Source organism: Stegodyphus dumicola, chromosome 2 (genome assembly GCF_044657685.1).
Source record: "Stegodyphus dumicola isolate Sdum_Otavi_A_Nest chromosome 2, ASM4465768v1".
Classification (NCBI taxonomy): Eukaryota; Metazoa; Arthropoda; class Arachnida; order Araneae; family Eresidae; genus Stegodyphus; species Stegodyphus dumicola.
In genome coordinates, this window is record NC_140769.1 from 180,350,998 (window position 1) to 180,374,138 (window position 23,141).

Genomic DNA, 23,141 nt, shown 5'->3' on the forward strand with positions numbered 1-23,141 from the left:
GAGCTAAAATTTTGAGCTAATATTTTAAAAACTACTCGTATGATTTTTACAAAACTTGGTATTCTGGTATAATTTGAGACGTAGAATCGAAATATGGAAAAATATTGGTATGTTATTTCAGAAAAAGTCCGATTTTGTGTCAAAATACCTATGTTAGAATAGTGCTATATATAAATCTAATATATATCCTAAGTCGCACGAGACATGAAAAACGCAATTTGAATTTTGTCAATCGGCCCAGTAGAACGGGAGATATAGCACTGTCCCATTTTTTTTTTTTTTTTTTTTTTTTGAGCAGTGTACCAATAGTACATCTTCTTTTTAATACAAAGGTAAAAGGCCTAAGGCATACTTGATCTATTGGTGATAACTCACAGTAGTTGGTACGAAATGCGGGTAAAGGTAATTATCTATTTCAGTTAATGTTGCAGATTGTCTTGTTCCTTAACCTTCTAATTGGATCCGATTTTTTTTTTTTTTTTTTTACAGACTGTTAGAGCAATTTTATAAAAATTAAGCTTGAACTTTCAATTATGTCAAAAAGAGTTTCCAATTCTGGAGCTACCAAAGGATCTACAAAGCAAAAGCATGTTTCAATGTCCATCAAACAAAAAGTGGAATTGCTGCAAAAAATGGATAAAGGCATGAAGAAAGTGACAGAAAGGTTAGTGAAAAGGAAAAAAAAATTATTGACAAGTTAGTCGGTATTCTCGGCACAGCAATTGCAAGACTTAAACAGCGGAACTTTGTACTGAGCAAGAAATTATGTCTGTTTAAAGAATTAAAGAGAAAGTATTAGCACATAAAACGAAGCAACTTAAACAACTTACATTGAAATAAATGTTTAATAATGTAAACAAATAAATATTAAGCTTTTTTTTTTTTTTTTTTTTTTTTTTTTTTTTGTAAATTTTGATACCCTTCAGATCATAATTGCTCTTTAATTCATAAATTACGGTTTCATATTTTTAATTTTATAATTTCTGCATGCCATGTTACCAGATTTAAATTAATGATCTATAATCTGGAAAAACCGATAATCTGGAATCGAAGTTCCGACGAGTCTGGATTAAAGACTAAGTATTGTATATATATTTGAAATCTTAATATATATATATATATATTTAAAAAAATAAAATAAATAAATAAATAAAAAAGAAAAATCCAGGAAAAATAAACGAAAGATAACTTTTCACAATTATTTTTAAAAATGACAAAAAAAGGTACAATATCTAGTGCTCAATATGATGGAAATTATGCTTCAGTATTATTAAGCTGACTGGAAACTTTGTGTTTTGGAACTTTTAGCAAAATATTAAGATGCTTCAGCTAAACAGAAAACTTTTCACTTTTGCCAAAGAAAGAAACCCAGCACCATTCCATTTTCATATGCTGCTTGAATGTCTCGCTTAAGCAATCCTATAGTTGCCATCTAGCTAGCACATATGCTAAGCAGTTCCACAGTCAATAAGATTGTATACAAAGCAAAATGAAATGAAGAGGGGACTTCTTGCTAGGTGAAAGAAAGAAGCACATGATGAGGCTCCATAATAAGTATTTTTCTATTTCTTCGCTATATTAAATAAACTAGCAGCTTCGCTGCCAGCCTTCGTCTGGCTTTTAAATGTACCAGAAAAATGGCTGAAGGGAACACCAAACGTTAAATTTAAAAACTGAGTCGAATTTTACTCTGCAGGACAACTTCATAAAAAAAGTTATTATGTATAACAAAATTACAATGATATAAGCAATATCCCTTTATACAAATATTAATTATCCTAATAAATAAATTAACCAACTTCCCTTTGCAAAATCTAAAGAATTCAAATGGTATAAAGGAGATTAAAAACTTTGTTTCCTAAAAAAATCACTCAAAACTTTTCAATATCTTAAAAACAGTGAAATGAGCAATAAATAACATAAAAGAATACAAAAAATTCTGAAAAGCAAAGTATAATTAATGATATTACATCTTATATTTTCAAGAGAAACAAATTACAATGAAATATGCTATATAATATATAATGAAATATGCAATAATTCCTTATTACAAATATTAATTATCCTAATAAAAAAATTAACCAACTTTCCGTTGAAGAAAAAAAAATCATGCAAAACTTTTCAATATCTTAGAAACAGTGAAATAAGCAAACAATAGCATGAAAGCAACTAAAAAAACATAAAATTCCACGCAGAATTTTACTCTGCAGAACAACTTTATCAAATAAAAATCAATAAAAATGTATTATTTATATATAAAAATGACAATGAAATATGCCAATCTCTTAAAAACAGTGACATAAGAAATACGATGAAAAATCGTTGCTAAACCCATATTTCTAAAAGAATGAAACTATTCAAAATGATGCGATTTCATCAAAAATCTATCAACAACAATAAAACAAGAAAATTGTTACCAGAATCGCATTTTTGAAGGCGTGAGAAGTGTACTCGGAAGCTTCATTTTAAAAAAAAATTTAAAAATACAAAATATTATCACTTTTCCAAAATTCTTTTTGTAAAATCAGTCGCAAGGATGAAAGTTTAACGTGCCCAAAAATCAAAGAAAAACAAACTGTACATTTTTAAAAATAAACTTTTTTAGAAAAAATCCCGTTGAAAAGGTGTTAAGCTTCCTTTGTTAAATAAATTCGTATTTAATCAATTTACTTAAACATGAAATTTATTTTAAGTTTGTAAAATAGCTAAGTGCATACGTTTCATGAAGATGTGAAAATGGAGTGTGTAGAGTAAAATTTCGCTTTCCTATAGACCATTACGTCTCAAAATGACGCGATTTTGTCACAAAACATAAAATAAAAAAAAATTCCAATTCCGAAAAAATTGCTTTGAGGTGCACTGGCTCTTGTCTAGATGCACCTATGTACCAAATTTCATACCCGTGGGTCTATTAGCTTACGCGCAGTGTGAACGAAAGACACACAGACTCTTTCTTTTATTATATGTAGAAATTGTTCATTTTTTAATAAGTGATCAAAGGGGAAAGGTGATCACAGTAATCTACGACAACTGCTGGCAGTCAGGATTCAAATAATACCTGATCAGGTTGTTTAGAAATTGAAACTAATCGTGGAACAAAGCCAAGGAAAATATTACGACGAGAAAAAAGGGTTACATTTCTTTATAACAACTGCAATTTAAAGATTCTTACAGATTAATAATATATATAGTTTTTAATCACAATTATGGGTGAATCCTTAGATTAGCAAAACAAAACTGATTACTGAAATATTATATTACATCTCACCTGCTAAAGAAAGAGCTTCAATATCAGACTTCTGAGTCTTTTCCTTTTCTGAAGTATTTTCACCATCTTCTGTAGCCATTTCTATGTCAACATCTTGAATAGCCATTATCTATGACAAAATAATATTAGCAAGTAAAATAGCAATTTTGTTTACAAATTCTAAGAAAATTTTGATTTATTATACTAGACAAAAAAAAAAAAAAAAAAAAAAAAAAATCATAACAAATATGGTTTAAACATATTTTCTGTTCATTATGACCAAACGGCTAATGAAAATATTTTAAATAAAATAATGTGACAAATTTTAAAACAAGCAGAGAAAGCAGTTCACTGAATATTTGCTTTTGACAACACAGCACTTAGTTAAGGAGCAATAGTATACATAACTAGCAAGCCACTAAATATATTATACATATTTCCTACTCAATATATTTATAAACCAATTAAAGTCTCAATATTTTCATGCTATTACATCGGATCATAGTTTTCATTTAAGTCAACACTGTTTCAACTCATTGTACAAAAAGTCTTATACTTGCATGTGCTAATTTTAGTATCTGTAGTTTAGTACATCCAAAAAATATTCTTTAAAAAAATAAACATCAATTTTTCAAATGGATTGAAAATTTCAGGTTGAAAAATGGATGCCATGACAGAAGAAATGTTACAATACCTCTTTTTCATCTTGACATAATGTAGCAAGCATCCCAACATATAGCTAAAATATCAATGTTTCTGACATATATGACAAAGTAAAACATATACTGTAAACATACAATGCAATGTACAGCATATTATAATATTATAACTTTATTTAATGCTGATAATGCTTTACAGTGCATAATTTATCAATTAAACTTTACGATACCTTTTTTTTTTTTTTTTTTTTTTTCCCAATGGCAGATTGTGAACAATTACAAATGTCACCCAGTCAATTAATATACACAAGGTCGGATGTGGCGGTCTCTTTATTATCGAGGCACCTAATAGGTGGGCCACCATCGCCTTTCCTATGAAGGGACGGACAGTTACAGCCATGCCTTTTCTGGAATTCGAATCCAGGCCCTTCAGCATCGCAGTCAGCTTCCCTGACCACCATACCGACTGGGTGGCACTTTACGATACTTATTAATACAATATGACATTGCATTAGGTATTATCTCTAATTTCAGCAAATTATGACAGTCTTGATCAACCCTGGATATGAAAGCACTACTATATGTATATTTTTTTAGCTGCACATTGTTAAATTTAAAGAAATCGTACTTGACATCTACACGAATTTTAACCTTTTGTTACTATTTTCATTCAATTTGAGGGGCATATAAGTATGCCCTAATACAGCAAACAAAGGGTTAAAATTGGTTTAACAAAAAAAGTAGTATTGGGTTGTTCGGAAAGTAATTTCGTTTTTTTTTTTTGGGAACATGAAAGACAATTTGGTTGATCTTTACAATATGGTAACTGGTAGTTTGGCGACATTTTGGAGGCGATAAAGGTTACTACCTGGGACTTTGGTAATAATGTGAGCAGTACTCAGTTCCGATTACACATTATTTTGTGTGGGGGAAATGAGAGATCATGGGATATGTCACGTGATATTAATGGACGAATTACGGTTCTTTAATTGGAAAAGGGGGGAATTTGGACAAGTATCTGTGGATGTATATTATTTTGTATTAAGCTTCATTGTGTGTTGTGTGAAGTAGGGTTGAATAATTTTGGGATTGTATGGCGCTGTCTAAAGTGAATTGTAGATGTGATAAAGAGAATTTTTTTTTATCAAATTCTATCAAATTCGGAAAAAAAGTTGCTCAATAATTTTATTGAATACATAATAAAAGTGTATCCACCATGTAAGGAAGATTCGGAAGAAGATTAGGTTAGTTAGACTTTGTTAAGAATGTGAGTAGTATTCAGTTCTGATTACGCATTATTTTGTGTGAGGGAAATGAGAGATCATGGGATATGTTATGTGATATTAATGGACGAATTACTGTTCTTTAATCGGGAAAAAATCTGGCAATTTTGTATTTGGCTTTATTCTGTGTTGTGTGAATTTTTGGATCCCATGGCCGTAACTAAAGTAAATTCGAAATGGGTATTTAGTGGTATTGAAAAGGATAGTAATAAATGTTTTTTAAGGTTGTGCGAGAGAGAAATAAAGATGTTTTATTATGTTATTTATTTTACCTGGTATCTTGCTTTGAAAGATAAGTATGATTTTAAAGATTCTGAAACAGAAGTAAGAAAAGTGTATCCGCCACGTAATCAAGATTCTGAAGAAGATCAGGTAAGTTAGTATTTTTAATTATTTGAGGATATTATTTTTATGCATTGTTGTAAATGTAAGGTGGAAAGGAATTTGGTATTATTGGGAAAATTGTTATTAGCAATGATTTAGTTTAAAGTAATTAGGATTGTAAGGTAATTTTTATTAATTTAATGTATGTGCTCATTTATATTTTAAGTAGTGTTTTTGAATTTAATTATATTTTAATGAAATGATAGTTATTTTGTGAATTTTATGTTTGTAGGAATTTGGTATACGTTTAAGTTGAAATAAACGTGCATGGAAATAATTTAAATATTTGATATTAAGTATTTGTAATGCTTGAGGTATGAATTCGTTGGTGACGTGTATAATGTAATAGATGATTTAGAGGTAAAAGTTTTTGGATATTCTATTTATTTTATATGTGGAAATGTTGATATTTGTAAAGGGTAAATACTTTTTCGCGATCATGTAATTTCATATATGTTCTTTTTACCGGGTTTAAAGATTGAGAAAATTGTCATGTATTTTCGTGAAATTTTTTTAATTTATGAGAAAAAAGCAGTGTACATGGATATAGTGAAGAGTGTGCGCAATGCCATTTTTGGGCAATTCTGGGATGTTTTTTTAAGTAAAAATAAGTCGACGTGTACATGGTTTAGTGATATTTTAATGAAATGATAGTTATTTTGTGAATTTTATGCTTGTAGGAATTTGGTATACGTTTAAGTTGAAATAAACGTGCATGGAAATAATTTAAATATTTGATACTAAGTATTTGTAATGCTTGCGGTATGAATTCGTTGGTGACGTGTATAATGTAATAGATGATTTAGAGGTAAAAGTTTTTGGATATTTTATTTATTTTATATGTGGAAATGTTCATATTTGTAAAGGGTAAATACTTTTTCGCGATCAGGTAATTTCATATATGTTCTTTTTACCGGGTTTAAAGATTGAGAAAATTGTCATGTATTTTCATGAAATTTTTGTAATTTATGAGAAAAAAGCAGTGTACATGGATATAGTGAAGAGTGTGCGCAATGCCATTTTTGTGCAATTCTGGGATGTTTTTTTAAGTAAAAATAAGTCGGCGTGTACATGGTTTATGTGTATGTGTTATTTTGAAAAATGCATAAGGAGAATGGTATTGTGCAGTTTTTCCTAATTTTGCAGTGAATATTTGTCATGATTAAGCAGTTTTGTTTGATAAAATTTCTAGCATAAGTGTAATTCGGCTAGTAGATTGTTGGAAGAAGTGTTCAGGAGATAAAAAGAAAAGAAACATGTCTTTACTTCGTGAAGACAAAATGGCGGCGGGGGAAAAAAATAGAGGGTTGCTGTAGGAGAGTTGGTCGCCAAATTTTCGCCAAAAAATCGCCAAGTTACCATAATGTAAAGATCAACCGACAATTTTCGTATAATGAATAAATATTTTATTAAATTATATATTGGCCATTCTGGTCCAACACCTTTTGCCATCTTTCTGGCAGTAACACGATTCCCCGCTCATAAAAGTTTTGGTCCTTGCTGGCAAAAAACTGATTCAGGTGGTTTTTGACATCTTCATTTGAGATAAAGGTTTTACCATCCAAAAAATTTTGCAGGGACCGGAACAAACAATAATCAGAAGGCGCCAGATCTGGAGAATATGGTGGGTGTTGCAGTATGTCCCATTCAAGCTGTAAAAGCTTTTGGCGAGTGACCAAACTTGTATGAGGTCTCGCATTATCCTGGTGGAACACTACACCCTTCCTGTTGGTTAATTCTGGCCTCTTCTGTTTAAGTGCATCATTCAATTTGTCCAGCTGATTACAATAGACTTCCGAATTAATAGTTGTATTGTCCGGTAAAAGCTAAAAAAAAAAAAAAAAAAAAAAGATTCCTTTGAAATCCCACCAAATGGACAGCATCACCTTTTTTTGGTGAATGTTGGCTTTTGAAACGCTTTGAGCCAGTTCATCTTTTCTGCTCCATGACCTCTTGCATTTCACATTGTTGTGTACGACCCATTTTTCGTCCCCAGTAATAATCCGCTTCAAAAATGGATCATTTTCCTGACATTTGAGGAGCGAATCACACACGTCAACGCGGCGACACAAATTTCGCTACATAAGAACATGGGACACCCACACATCGAGCTTCAAGGTTAAGCCCAGGCCTTTCAAGTGGCCATAAACAGTCGAAATCAACAAATTTAACCTCTCACCGATCTCTCGTGTGGTTATTCGCCGATTTGCATCAACTAATGCCTTTATCGCATCTTTGTAAGCTTCAACTGGCCTTCCAGACCGTGGTGCATCTTCGACATCAAAATTGCCGGATCGAAACTTTGCAAACCAGTTCTGGCACTGGTGTACTGTTAACACGCCTTCTCCATACACATCCGTCAATTTTTTTCTCGCTTTACAGCATTTTTACCTTTTCTGAAGTAAAAAATAAAATATGACGAAAATGCTGCTTATTGCTCTCCATATTTAAAAGAGCACCAACCAAAAACTACTGCGTAGAATTAATAGAACTTTTTCACACACAAGCCTTGTAATATCAGCTCTCAAGACATATAATGGTTATGCGGCTTAAGTGCGAAGTTGGTTTCGAAAAAATGTAATTAAGTCCTCTGACGGGAAAAAACGAAATTACTTTCCGAACCACCCAATAAATTATAATAAAAATGGCTAAAGTGCAGAATCGCCCACTTATTTGTTTGGCATGGCGCTTTTTACAAGAAGAATTGGATTTTTTTCAATTTTCTTTGACTTTTTAAGTGAAAATAGGTTGATGTGTACATGGATAAAGTCAAGAGTGTGCGCAATGCCATTTTTGTGCAATTCTGGGATTTTTTTTAAGTGAAAATAGGTCGACATGTACATGGATACTGCATATGTGCAATTCTTAAAAACGTGCCAAGCGATTCAGCACTTTCTCCATAAAAATTAGCTAAGTACCCATAAGCCTAGATATATTTCATATTTGGAAAAAATCTGAATTTTTCCTAAAATCCATTAAAAAATCATCACAATTTCTACTATTTTACAACACTAATTATTTTCTCAAGTACAGAATTCTTTATCCAATATCAGCATAAAAAATAAAACAAAAATACAGCACCAGTCTACACATTCCTTAGGTCTTCTCTTTAAATTTTTTTTACATGATAGATGTGCCATTTTATTAAATAGTAACAGTAGCTAATATTTCTATTTAAAACTGAAGAGAGAAATTTTTGTACAATTTTCTGCTTTGTGTTTCCGCAAAGTTCAGATCATAGACCTAGGAATATTTACAAATCATGTTTAATTTGCATGGCATACCAATACATTACTATTTATTCTAGTTACAGCAAAATTTTATTTGGACTTTTTTAAGAATTCATATTTTTCTTAATGTAAGTACGCAATCAGCAATAACTCTTAGGAACTAAATTAAAACTTGAAAAACAGATTACATTACATTTCTTTTTTCTTTCCATTTTCAAAATAGGTATTACTAGAAACTCACTTAAAAGTTAGAAAACATTTAATTTACATTATTATAATTAATTGTGTTTGCACTATAATGCTCAGGCTAGTTATGCAATTTCTTTAGCAGGAAAATAACTAAAATACTCATGCAATCAGGCTGTTCACCAGAAATTACTAATTGCAAATAGCAATGATTATCAGTTTCAACTATTTGGCCTGACTAGACGTTAAGAATTCAACTTTCTATATAGCAATGTTAGAAGGAACCCAATGAAAATTACTAGCTAATTTCTTAAAAGTTAAATGTACAGCTGATATTTCATTAAGCATTACAATACAGATCAAAATACTGTTTTAAAAAGATCGAATAAATTTTTGCTGAAAAGAATTAAATACCTGAACAGACGTAACACCTCTATACTAAGTTCAGTGAACTAAATCCGTGTATCCAGCAACATCTATTTTGGCACAGCAGGTTCCAAGTTTAATTCTTACAGTAGTGCTTAGAATTTTATTATATGAAATTAAAATACCTCAAAAGATATGTGTCAAAAATACTGAAATTGGCTTTTTTAATTTAAGTAAAAGTAAAAAATAACATTTAAAATTCATTAAATATCAAAATTACTTGTACTTAAATTTCAGTTATACTTTAGTGTTTCACAACTATTAATAAAACATCTAAACGCTATATAAATTATAGCCTTTGACTACAGACCCGTCATATAACACTACATGTTGATTAACGAAATAATATTACATCTAAATACTTCAAAATGTGACCGGATAAGGGATCGAAACTGTTATGCTTACGAATATCCACCATGGACCAGAAAAGACATACATAAATTACAATACGTTATAACAAATATGAATCTTCTGGCACTCTTATGCAACTCTTAAAACTTCTAATTTCAAATTAAGTACAAATACAAAAATTAATAAAAGTAACTTACATCAAACGAGATGACAAAGCGATCTAAAACTTTCGCTACCGATTCTCAATGATGCCAAAAACAGTATACTAAAACGGCAGAAAAAATATTTTAAAAACATTTTTTTTTCACTACTTTTACTGGTTTTCGGACTCAAAAGTACTACTTACCTTATTCTTCATACGTATAACAGAATAACGGTATAACAGAAAAAGTCAGTAAAAATTTTATTTTTTATTTGATTTTGAAGAGCTATGATAGTTATGAACTCTTTCCCACCTCTTAGATATAAAAGGGAAATATCTCAGTATAATAATGAAATGTTTCCTTCCATGTGATCGAAAACAACTAATTATTTGGAAACTGAATATTTAATTTTCTTTAGAAACCATCACAAAATAATTATTTGAACAGATAAAATGGCAATAATGTCTATTACTGTCGACTGTATGAAGTGTTGTCTACTTTATCGCTGTGAGTGTGCATTGAATATCTGTGGAGCAAGTTTGAATGTAATTATAGCATATTCTAAGGTAGACTTCTTGTCAGTATTGTCCATTTTCTCCTCCTGAATTTGAAGAATAGAGTATAACATTTGATCTACTTATCAAAAGCTGTTAACGTTTTTGTATATTAATATAAATAATCAGATAAGTTCTGTTTTATTGCGCTTACAGATATTTCCTCTCAATTTAAGGATGGTCACACACTGGAGTAGCAGTTAACTCAAAAGAAATCTTGCATTTAAAACTAAGCAAAATTCAGTTTTACACTGTCCTTGATTTTATAGAAAAGCTCTATGCATTTTGACGGAAACAGTCGGTTTTGACAGAACTTTTTGCAAATTTTTATGTTGAATTTTTTATAGTGGGAAGAGCCAATAACAGCCCCCGTAGGAAATGTGTACATTTTCCCTATAAAACTGTGTTGAAGTTTTAAGTTGAGAGCTGCCTTCGAATAATAATAATAATAAAGCATACTAGGTTCCTTGTGAATTTGCTGTGGATGGAAGGCACTGCATTCACAGTTCTGTCCTTATCACTACCAAAGATCAGAAAATACCTGAAGTACATTGTCATGTTAATTGAAGGGTATAACTCATAATGATCAAAACTTTGCTTATAAATTTCATGTAGTTAACATTGGAAAGAAATAGTACATTTTTAGGTTATTTGAATGTGGCAAAGTAAACAAGGACCACCTGCCTAAGGTGAGAGATGCCTCCACGGAGGACTTTCTTAGTGAAAGTGGCTCATATTCATATTATGCATGGGAGAAACCAACCTGTTCATCTGGATTCAAACAAACCTGTGTCGAACTATTAGTATTCAGTACGCTTTAACCATTTGGCAACCCTACAGGGCCATTCCCACTGGGGTTTATCTGAGCTAATGGGGACAACTAATGTAGCCGACCCATTCCCCAAACCATATGGCAGCAAGTTGAAAAGTCTGAACTGCAGGCATAGTGGAGCTAGTCGACACAGAGAACGGACTTTGTTAGTTCAGATAAGCTCCAGTGGGAATGGCCCACACCAGTGGTTGAGAGGCTAAGCCTACTGAATACCTGATAGTTCAAACCCAAGCAAATCCACTGGCTGCATGGGCTTTATTGGTCTTTCTGATGATTTATTTATTTCTTAAAGAGTATTATAAAAGTTTCAGGGGTAAAATCCTAGTATACGGTGCAGCCTTAACACGATTTTGAAAATTATTGCCAACACCAAAATGACCCGTTTACTACTCATAAAAAGGTAGATAAATCCTGTGTGCACCGAATACTAGGATTAAATCCTTTCAGGTTGTGGATGCTCAGCTCTTAAAGCTTCATGGATGAAATGGTCCAGTAAAGAAGTATCAAGAGTTGCACTACTGAACAAAATAAGAGAAAGACTACATGCATAATTTAATTTTTATTAACTATAATAGTATGTCTCATATATTCATATTTTATTTGATGAAGTGATATTTAGTTTTTTTACTAAAAGGGGGCTTATTAAAATATGAATGTAACATTTTTAATATGAGAATGGAGTCTCTTTTTTTTAATATTAAAAATTTAACATTTAGTTTGATGGACACTTTAGTGATTGCCAGTATGTAATTACAATATTAATCTGATTTTTTTCCCTGATTTTACTTCATTTATGTTGCATATGAAAAAAGAGAGGATTGCTACTTTGCTTTTAAAGATTTGTCATAAACAGAAAGAATACTTAAGTGCTTGAAATTTCTCTTTAAATTAGTTCCACCATTGGCCAAGGGGTTAAAGATTGCTGAATATTGGTAGCTCATCCCAAGCTTGAAAACAGGGAAATGGGCTCGCTGAATTGTTGATTCTCATAGTTTTCCTTGTGTGTAACAAGAATAAAAGCCAGTTTACCCTTGAAGGTCTTCCACAAAGGCATGTGCTTTGCCATATTCAAATAACCTAATCTCAATGTCTTTTAAAATAGAATGAATCTGTAATAATCTTTTAATATATATCAGATTTATTACATTTACATCAGCTGTGAACATCTATTAAAAATAATCCAAACAGATCTCATTTTCAAATTTAACTTTGATTATGCTTACTCTTTTGTATTAAATGTGAGTGCACTATCAAAGTTAAATTGCCACCCAATAAAAATCCAATAATTATTTCAAGCTAGGCAAGTTTAAGTTGTTTTCGTGGCATCCTGCAAGCTGGAATATATGTCCCCTTGAAAACTGCATTTTCTATAACATGTTTAAACTATTACATTAATTGGTACTTCCTTATTATTGTGGCCACCGTATTGTGAGCAGTGGCAAGATTATCAATGTCACCAATGTAAACTGTCTTAAATCATTAGCAGCTCTACAATGCTCATTTGTAATTCGCTAATGAAAAGAGCTCCGAGTAAACCATGCATTATCGTATTTTCCTTTTTCTGTGTGAATGATAATAATTCATAATGTCATAATTCTTTTATCGAAAGACCTTTAAGTCTGGTTCGAAGCTCTTCTTGTATTTAATACAGATATTGTATACCGAATCAAAAAAAAAAAAAAAAAAAAAGAGGGAGATACACATTTCTATATCTTTCATTTTACTAACCAGTTAATGGAATTCAACTTGTGTTTTTAATATCTCAAAAGTGAAACTTAGGAAACTTAACAAAAATTAGACTTTCTGAAATAACATGCTGATTTTTTCCCTTATTTCGATTCTCTGCCAAACTACCAACTTTATGTAAAGCTTGGCTTTTTCCCATAATTCATTAAAGATTGTAACAAAGTGTGTAAGCCCATATTTAGAATTATTATGACTTATAACAAATATGCCAAATTTCAAAATACACCAATATATAAATTCAATGTATCTCCAAAAATTTTGAATAAAAATCCATACTTATCCATGCTTATACCAAAGTACCAATTTTTGTAAAAATCACAGCAGCGAATAGGTAGAAATTAGGCATCAAAATTTTAACTGTGTAGGGTTAAAAGTAATTTAATTGTTTTTAAATAATTTTTCAAAAAAGACTTTGAGTCGTAACCTATAAAATATTTACTATCATATTAAATTAGATTTATTTCTAGGAATACCTGCAAAAAGTTAGAGGTTTTTTTGGAAAATTTCCAAAGATATATTGAATTTATATATTCGTACATTTTTAAATTTGCCGTATTTGTTGTTTAAGTGATATTAATTCCAAATATTGCTTATGCACTCTGTTACAATCTTTAATGAACTGCAACAGTTGTTTTTAACCTTAAATATCAAAATAAACTTCTATGCCGATTATTCATATGGAATTTCATCTTAATTCTCATGTTTATTAATGGTACATAATAAATATTGGTACTATTCGGTTTCGAGGGCCGTAAAAAAATTGCAGCGAAAATGTATGCACAAAAGCGCCAAATCTAGCAAACGCGCCCATTTAACAGCGCGCCAAATCTAGCGTACGCGCTGATTTCAGATTGCGTAAGTTTATATAGTTCTGTATTTCTTAAGACGCCATTGAAATACTAGTTTAATTTTTAAATCATTTTTTGATTTTAAATCCTTTTTTGATATCCTATGGATTTAACAATATGGGAATTGCCATGACAAAAAGTCGACAATAGAATTTTGGGTGAAGTGCAGAATCGCCCACTGCTTGACGCGTTTTTTAGAATTGCACATACTTGGTATCCATGTGCACATCGACCTATTTTCACTTAAAAAAAAATTCCCAGAATTGCACAAAAATGGCACTGCACACACCCTTGACTTTATCTATGTACACATCGACCTATGTTCACTTAAAAAGTAAAAGAAAATTGACAAAAATCCAATTGCTTTTTACCCTTGTAAAAAGCGGCAAACAAGTAAGTGAGCGATTCTGCACTTTACCGAGAATATTTTCAAAGAAAAGGCATCATTCATTATAGAAAATTACGTTTGAACAACCAACGAGATGTAATTATGCTTTAGCGATAAGTCGGTAGCAAAATAGCGATGCAGGCATCCATTCAGTTATGTTTAGCAATTTTTATATAAATTATAATAATGATTTGAAATAGTTATTGACTCTTATGCTTTCATTCAGTCCTGTTTAGCCTTTTTCATATAAATTATAATAATAAAAAAGTATTATATGAAATTAACCTTTCATCTAAATTAAAACATCAATCTTAAATAGTTATTTACTATTATACTTCCTTCTTGACGCAATTATTAGGGTTGTCGCAATTATTTTTGGCAGAATTGGCATTAATAATAGTTTGGCGATTTTTTACGGCCCTCGAAACCGAATAGTACCTAAATATTTATTAAAGTATGGAAAGCTATTTTTTTAATGTATGAAGAATATTAATCAAAAGTTTATTTATTTTCTTTTTTGTAAGAGTTGAAAAGTTTAGATATCTTTTTGGCAATCATAAACTATCATTAAATCTAAAGTAAGAACTGAATCATGAGAGTGGTTTAAAAGACTGTTTATTTAAAACTAAATGAGAAAACATTGCACATGTTGTGCTTGCATCTCTGCTAATCACTTGTGGAGAGATAATTCAAATTAATCATAAGTCAGATGTAAAATTCAAATAAATTAGTAGCCGGAGGCTACGTAATCAGTTTTAAACAAAGTTGGCTCAGAATTAAATTAACATGGAATTCAACTATCAGCAATTATAATGCAAGACCGAAGACAAGAACTCTTATCTAAGATAGCAACTTAGTAATGTAGCTGCAAGAGGCAGAACAATGTCTGTTTTGCAATCTAAAATCCTCACTAAAATGCATGCAAACTAATATGCATTATGGTGGAGAAAGTGAAAGAAGTGACAGTACAGATCCGAAACATAAAATAACTGGTTAATTAACATAAAAGAATCTGCCAGAGTAAATGCTTACCTCTGCAATTTTATTATCTGTTATTTTACTTAACTCCATTTTATGTACAACAACATTTGGTGTAATATATTTTTAAACAAACTGTTGTTTATATTTGAGAAGTCTGCTAATATTACCATCAATAACCCTTTTTTAAAAGTACAGTATATTTTTATATAAACATAAGATTTAGATAGTCACTTTTTTTAAAGTAAATTTGTTCATTCAATCCCATAGAGATCAAATCCGTGTTATTTCTGCAAGGTTTCTATATGTTAATACCTTCTAATTTCTTGATTGACATACTTTGAATATACACTAAAACTTCAGTTAGTTGAAATTTCTGATGAGGTGGGAATCGGAACTAGGAATTCGAAATTATGTCACTAGTAAACTTGAAACATACTATTTGAAATTGATAATATTTCAAAATCAAATTTAAATATTTGTTTTTTAAAGGTAGTGTTTCTTCAATTTTGTTTTATTGAAATGTAACTGATTCTTCACTTTTTCCATAAAAATGAAAATCTTATGTACGATATACCCGTACTGTAGCATACAGTTTCAAATTAAGTATTTAACAAAATAAATTAAGTTTTAAGGGTTTGACAGTTTTGGTTGTATCCCATTTTTTGGTAAAAATATAGGAAATATAAGTTTATATATTAACTGTCTTATAAAGAATGTTTCAAATAGGCAGTGTTTCCTCATACTATAACAGACAATGTAAAAAGTATGTTTTTAATATGTCAGTTACTTGTATAAAAGTTGGGTACTTTTCCGTTTTGCCGGCGCAAACGATAAAGTCGCCAATAATGGTACAACTGATGCCAAATGGAATATCTTCGCTAGTAAATTTTACGCTTCATTTTCAAAACAAGTCGCAGCCTATTTTCTTATCAGATTGTTTGCTTCTTTCAATACTGGCATACAATTACATAACATTTTTACCTAGATAGCTAGATTTTATGCCCTAAGACCATTCGCGGTAATTAAGTTAATTAGGATGCAATCACACCCAAAGCCGAAAATATAGAAAGGCAAAATCAAGGGTTAAATTCAACAATTCTAATAAGAATGCACTAGCGAAGTAAACCAAGGCGGTTTTACATAATTTCTGAGTAAGCTATTCGTACGAGTTGAACTAATTCTTGCATTTAAACTTGTATTCTATATTAAGATTTAACTTGAAATTAATGTAGATAATTACTGAGAGAATTAGTTTTTTTTTGTAGCGTAGTTTACGTGAGATGAGATCACTTGGGGTCACGTGATACAAACCGGCGAATCGGGGTGTTGAACCATGACAGCATAGTAAATTCTTAAATTAATGTGTTTTTACAAATTTATTGTCTTTATTTACTAGCTTTTTACAAAATTTTAAACCATATTAAAATGTTTATGCCTTCAAACTAAAAAATTCTTAGAACTAACATTTCTTAAAATTTTTTATGTGTATACTGTATGCTGTCGCCAACAAAGTCTGCTTGGTGAGATTTGCGCCGGCGAAACGGAAAAGTACCAAAAGTTGTCCAAATTATATGATTTAGAATATTTGCAAGTGATATTAAGAACGAATCCCTAGGAACAGAAGAAATACTGGATTCTGTTTAACAGAAAAGTTTAGGAAATGCTTTATCATTTGGTAAGCACATTTTAACTCTGCCATGTTTGTATTTGTTCTTTGAGTTTACAATAATCTTAACTTGCAGTTAAATGCTTAGTAAATAAAAAACAGTCTCCCTGAAAGATACTAAATTATCAAGAATGTGATAAGAATAGAAAATTTATGTAAACATAATTTATGAAACAGCTGAATATTCTCGTGTAAGCAACAAATGTTTCTGGAAAAAGAAAATTGAAGCAAGAACAGCAGTTTTCAGAAAATCCACTTATAGAAGTTGCGTGGTTAAGGTGAAAATATCTGGACTTTGAAACCATATTTTGCTGAAGTTTTTCACTCAGTGCAGTGCATCAAATATTCCAATGAATCGGCCTGTGCTTAAGGAAAAGACTAAAGAAATAACATTATAGGGGTAACATAAAGAAATAACATTATGAAGGGTGGCTGTTTTTCAACTGAATGTCTCTATAAATTACCTTATAGAATGACATATCATACATAAGCAGAGAATCCAAAGATGTCTCAATGAAATTTGTTGAAGATTCAAGAATTTATCCAGAGAAGTATGTAGATATAAGACATTTACAGTGTTAATGAAACAGTCTTTTCTTTCATGTCATGCATTTAAAATATCTATCCTCTAAAGACGTTCAGTATTGTGGTCCACTTCCATGCCAGAATATTTACTATTTTACTTTGACCAAATATTGATGAAACGGAAGATGATACCTTTACTTGTAAAAATGTCACAAAAACCAAGCTGTTTGACCAAGAATAAACCAAGTTTTTATGGTATATAGTGGCTCAAAAAAGGGAGGATGACTGTGGATATATCTGCAGAATGTCTCAAGAAAAATCATTAAAACATTAAGGTCTTGAGGCTATAAGGCATTAAGACGAAAACATAATGTATATTTTGAGGTGTAACATGCACTTTTAATACAAAATAAAATATAAAAATTTTCAGGTATTCATTATATGCAGAATATAAAAATGATAGGTTAAAAAATAAGATGATATAAAAATTAGATTTTTGCATGTACCTAAATGCTGTTCATTTAAAAAAAAAATGACATATCATTTGAACTTAAAAATTTTCATTATTGGATAACATGAAAAGTTTGTCATATTTGTTTTTCATTATATCTTTAGGCACATCATTGAATTCTGTTTCATATTCACCATCACTGTTACTCTGATCCATAAATAAATAATCATCTTTCATTCCATTCAGATTGTGAAATGTACTATATTTTTTAAATAACATTTTAATTATGGCGGATTTAATTTTAATCCATGTTTTTACTATCCACACGCACACTATTTCTAGACTGGCACGATGCATTTGATCTCCTTTTGTAAATGCTTTTCACCTTCTAACATCTATGTATTCCACTTGTCATTTTAAATTTTGAGTGGTGGAATTGCCATGCCTGTATTACACTCTTTGAATAATTTCTTTATATTATCCTTTAAATGGATCTGAACATGTCCCAGACTAGAAGACTTTCTGAATTCTTCAAGGCAACAGGACACTTCTGCCAAACATTTCTTGTCCACAGTTTCACACTGTTTTCACCCATCCACCCTTTCTTATGAACATGAAAGAAAACACCATGTTGAAAATTATATTTCAGCATCATCTTTCTTTTAAAAATAACCACAGTTTTTAATTTTGTACCATCTGATAAGCAGAAAAGCTTTATATTCCTTTCGCATCAGTTACTTTAATAACTATCATATCAAGCATCACTGGAGTTCATATTTCTGGTATGTGACGATAAATAATTTTTTGCATTCGTAGGTCAATAACTAATCAATTTGTTGTCCAAATATTTTGGAAGCTTTTGCAAAACTTGTTTTTTCTCGTAGAACTAAATTATTCGATGTTATAAATCGACTACACTAACTCAAAGTTGCTTTAAAATTTTTGCTTTCATTTGCATTCTTTTTGCTTTTTGTATAGGCCATTTTATTACTCCTTTATGCAAAGCAAAGAAAAATGAAATTTCAATAATTAATATTTGCCGTATTAATTATTGTAATTTCATTTTTCTTTCACTCTCATTTGGAGCTTTCACCAACACCAAACATCTTTGCTGTTGCACGATTTCCATTTTGTTTGAGAAACTGAATAACTTCATATTTAAAAACAGCCCTGTTTTGTTTGGTAGGAGCCATATTTACTACTGTTGTATTTTGACTAAAACAGATGCGATTTTCTAAAGCTTTTAATGGTCACTTCAAAATCATGGCTTCAAATGACTACAGAAAGGAAAAATAACTGACCTCCTAATTCTACAAATTCATTCAAGTCAAAATTGCAATCTTTCCCCAAATTATTTCTCCCTTTTCTCAAAACTGAGAATAACATTCTTGTGCAAATCTGCATTGAATGCAACCCACCCTTTTTGTAGAATTATTTACTCTCTTAAGCATTTTTCCACACTCGTATATTGTTCCACTTATTGCTTATCGATTCAGGATACCATGGTTCAAAAGCCTGGAAAAAATCTTCGAATGAATGACTTAGAAAGATAAGAGCATTGCACATGTATCTTTGTGAAGAAAAGGGTGTGCGTTATATGGTGAATCTACCTAAAAATTAAAAAATGTAGTTTTAAATTATAGGTGCACATTATATGCCGAAATATATAATTGTTTTTTCTCAAAAAATCAGCTTTTTTATTTGTTTATTTTTGTTATGATTCTTATGATTTAAAAAATAGGATAGTAAAATTTTGTGAAATTGCAAGTATATATATATATAAACTAATAATTTATAATAAAAAAACTTTCCATATACCATCTCCAAGGGAAAAAAATTCAGTTTAAATCCAAAAATAGGAAAAGAAAAAAAAAAAAAAAAAAAGGCAGTATTTTTATTAGTATTTGAAATTAGTATTTTCTAGACTTCCTTTGCTTTAAAAGCATAAAAATCTGCGCAGAAAAATCTTTAATCACAAAAATACCAAAATCAAAAGTAAACATTTTAAGTAAAAAAGTAGCCATTGCCATAGATCGCAGATTAATGAACTTATCAAGGAGAATAAACAAATCTACCATCAATTAACAATAACTAAAGTAAGAGAGAGAGTTTCGTCTTACTTCCAAATAAGCATCAAATTTTTTTGCTACATCCAAATCATCAAACACAAAATAATACTCAATCAAAATAAAGATAATTAGTTTATTTAAGCCTAAAGAATCCTGTTATCATTCGAAATTTAAAATATCTGTTATATATCTTTCTCAGTTATGTATTGCTTCTGAACACCCATTGGAAAGGCGTATTAATTGTGCTTTATAGTAGTGGTCTCAAATTCCATGCGAATCGACTACATAATCTGAACACAACTGATGGGTCAGAATTCTTTTCCCTTCCCAAAATGAAAGTTTATTCACGAATAAAAAATATTGTAACTAAATTTAAAACTTTGCTTAGTAAATGTTTATCAAAACATAGACAATAATAATAACACAAAGGGAAAAAAATTAAATTTATCTTTATTTTCTACTGGAACTCTAAAATTTCATACCTACAAGACATTTTTCTTTTTTACACTTTGTAACTCAAATATATTGATGACTAATATTTCAGATTGACATATATTTAAAATAATTCTAATATATTTAATTAATCATCAATTAAATTAAACAATAATTAAAAAATTAATTAAACCAATTTTGAAAACTTTTTAAGTAAAAGTTAATTTGAAAATAAATCATGAAAATTTAGTATATCTCTCTTATTTACTTAATATTTCTTTAACACATAAATAGATATATTTATATGTAATTAATTATAAATCTGTATCTAAATACAAAATTTGTTTGTATAGTGTGCAAGGGAGAAAACTATAAATTATATTTATCGCATATTGTAGATGCTCATTGATCAACGGTTCTCTTCTTATTATATTTTCAACTCGTAACTCGTATGTAAATGTATTCCTAAACAAAGCAAGTATTCTTAGTGTACAAATTTGTAACCAAACAGATTTAGTTTTTTTTACAATATGAATAAAAAAGTTAACCAGATCTTCCAAATCTCTAAATGAGATTTATATCCCATTAGAAATTAGCTGAATTTACAGATATTCTGGTGCTTTGTTCTTGTTAATTTTTAATGATAATTAAAATAATGTGAATTTGGATTTTCAATAATTAAAAATCTTCAATTTTTGAAAAACTATTTACTTCAAAGGCCACATAAAATTGCATAAAATGCATCCTGTTGGCCACCAGTTTGAGGCCTGCTTTCTAATATTTTCCCTTTTAATGTAGTATGCAGTTTTCAAAGACATCTTGATGAATACTGGGTTAAGTACACTTTCAAAAGAAATGCAAATCAAATAAATTAAATTTAACAAAAAAAAAAAAAAAAAAAAAATTATTTTTATGAATAAAAGGCTGACAGTCCAATTGAATAAATAAAAGTATTTAAAATAATTATTTGAAGAAATATAATTAAACCACACAAATCAATTAAAAATGAAATTGTAAAAAGAAAAAAAAAAAAAAATGAATCTAAAAATTGTGAAGGAAAAAACATAATGCAAAATAAAAATATTTCCACAAAAGAAAAAATTACTTTTTTCGGCATGTTTGGGGGGAAAAAAGGAAATTGAAACAGGTTGTCATAAATGAAGAAATTCTGAAAGTGGATGGGTCCTAGGGTCTCGCATACCTCTATTCCTGCCACCAACCTGTGTAGAGGACTTGCTTGATGCATATTTAGAGTGCCCCATGTCATAAAGATACTATACATTTACTAACATCCACACCTTCTTCAGGATTTGAACCCAGGCCCATCATTATGGCAATCAAAGTCACTAACCCCTATCATGGTTGGATGGCATGTATTTTCTTAGTTAATGACATTAATTCCAATCCCTAAATGCTTTTGCAATTCTAATATTATAATCTATCACATTTCATTACTATTTTCCTCAACAGATGGCTCTGCATTTGTTTTGGCATTGCTGTGCATATTGCATTTGATATGAAATGCATGTAACTTCTCTTCTTTTTTGGGAAAAAAAGAACTTGTGTCTGATTGCTGATAGAATTTTATTTAAAATCTATGCTAAAGCAAGGTTGTTGCTTTTTTGTCTGATTGCCCTCAGAATTGATAGAATTTTATTTAAAATCAGTGCTATTGCCTAACTTTAAGTGGTTGGTTATTTAGCATATGGGTGTGTTAAATGCTGATAATTTTACTCTATTTATTACAAGCTTCAGTATTATAATCATGCAATTTCAATTTTCTATATTCAAATTCATTAACAATAATTGAAGTTATTTTAGTTGATACTTATTTTTCGCCTCATTTTCAAAATATCTATTAAAAAATATTTAGGAATTATGTACATTTAAAAAGTATTACGTAAAAAAAAGAATTTGAATGAATAATGGATAAATCCAGATCTAGTACGATCAAGAAATATAAATTATGCTAGTTTTAATAAGATCTACTAATTACTGGAATGCTATTACTAATGAGGGAAGTGTCTAAGATTCCAGTCCCTGCTCCTCTTCCTTATGATAATACTCCTTTAGCAATCTAATAATCCCTTGATCACATATGTATACTATGGCATTGGTATTTTCTGGAAACAATACAATTGTCTGTATACTTTAGGAGATGCTTTCAGTTGTCAGTCAAGAGAAGGCATAATTTTTTGCTTTCTCTCATTTCAAAATCTATTCATTAAATATTTGCTGTCATCAGCTTTGTATCTGAATTAAAGCTATAATGTCCTAATAATTACTTTTTAAAAGCTTCATGAATTTTGTCTTTCTCTAGTTAATAAAAGCAAATATTGATCATAAACAATTGTGGAATTCTGTACCTTTTAGGGGTGGATTTCTTCCCCCCCCCTTTTTTTTTAAAGTGGACGAGACATCTGCAATTCAAAAATAATATCCAAGTGATAATATTAACCATGATCATATTTAAAGGTGACTACTGTAACTATTTTTGAAACCACCTAAAACTAAATCTAAACTAATAAAAGTAATTGGTACTGTTCTGTTATCAGGACCATATTTAGAAATGTATGCACATGTGTATGTATGTGCATACATGCTATATACACTCATATGTACATCCATACATGCATATATGCATACATTTCTGAATCCCATACCGATAACAGAACCAAGTAATTTATCAATATCTGTAGTCTGAAAACTTTAAAAATAGCCTAGCCTTGATTTATGGAAC

At 30.0% G+C, this 23,141-nt stretch overlaps 2 protein-coding genes across 8 annotated transcripts in view; one reads left to right on the forward strand and one right to left on the reverse strand.

Annotated features, from left to right (window-relative positions):
• The window catches only part of Rpn3 (regulatory particle non-ATPase 3), a 67,981-nt gene extending 57,920 nt beyond the window's left edge, over window positions 1–10,061 (reverse strand). The window contains exons 1-2 of one of the 2 annotated variants that reach the window (XM_035353330.2): window positions 9,964–10,061; window positions 3,269–3,377 (exon numbers count right to left, since the gene is read on the reverse strand). In XM_035353330.2, coding sequence (XP_035209221.2) covers window positions 3,269–3,374 — 106 coding nt within the window. In that variant the 5' untranslated portion in view covers window positions 3,375–3,377; window positions 9,964–10,061. Of the gene's footprint in view, window positions 1–3,268; window positions 3,378–9,963 lie in introns of those variants that run through there. The other variant, XM_035353329.2, reaches the window with a different exon arrangement.
• Window positions 10,062–10,324: 263 nt separating this feature from the next.
• Window positions 10,325–23,141, forward strand: part of LOC118183735 (golgin subfamily A member 5-like) — a 96,488-nt gene continuing 83,671 nt past the window's right edge. For 4 of the 6 annotated variants that reach the window (XR_015039664.1, XR_004757285.2, XR_015039665.1 and 1 more), the window contains exon 1: window positions 10,325–10,475. The gene's annotated coding sequence lies outside the window, so the exon portion shown is untranslated. Of the gene's footprint in view, window positions 10,476–16,770; window positions 16,934–23,141 lie in introns of all 6 variants that reach the window. The other 2 variants (XM_035353332.2, XM_035353333.2) reach the window with 2 other exon arrangements.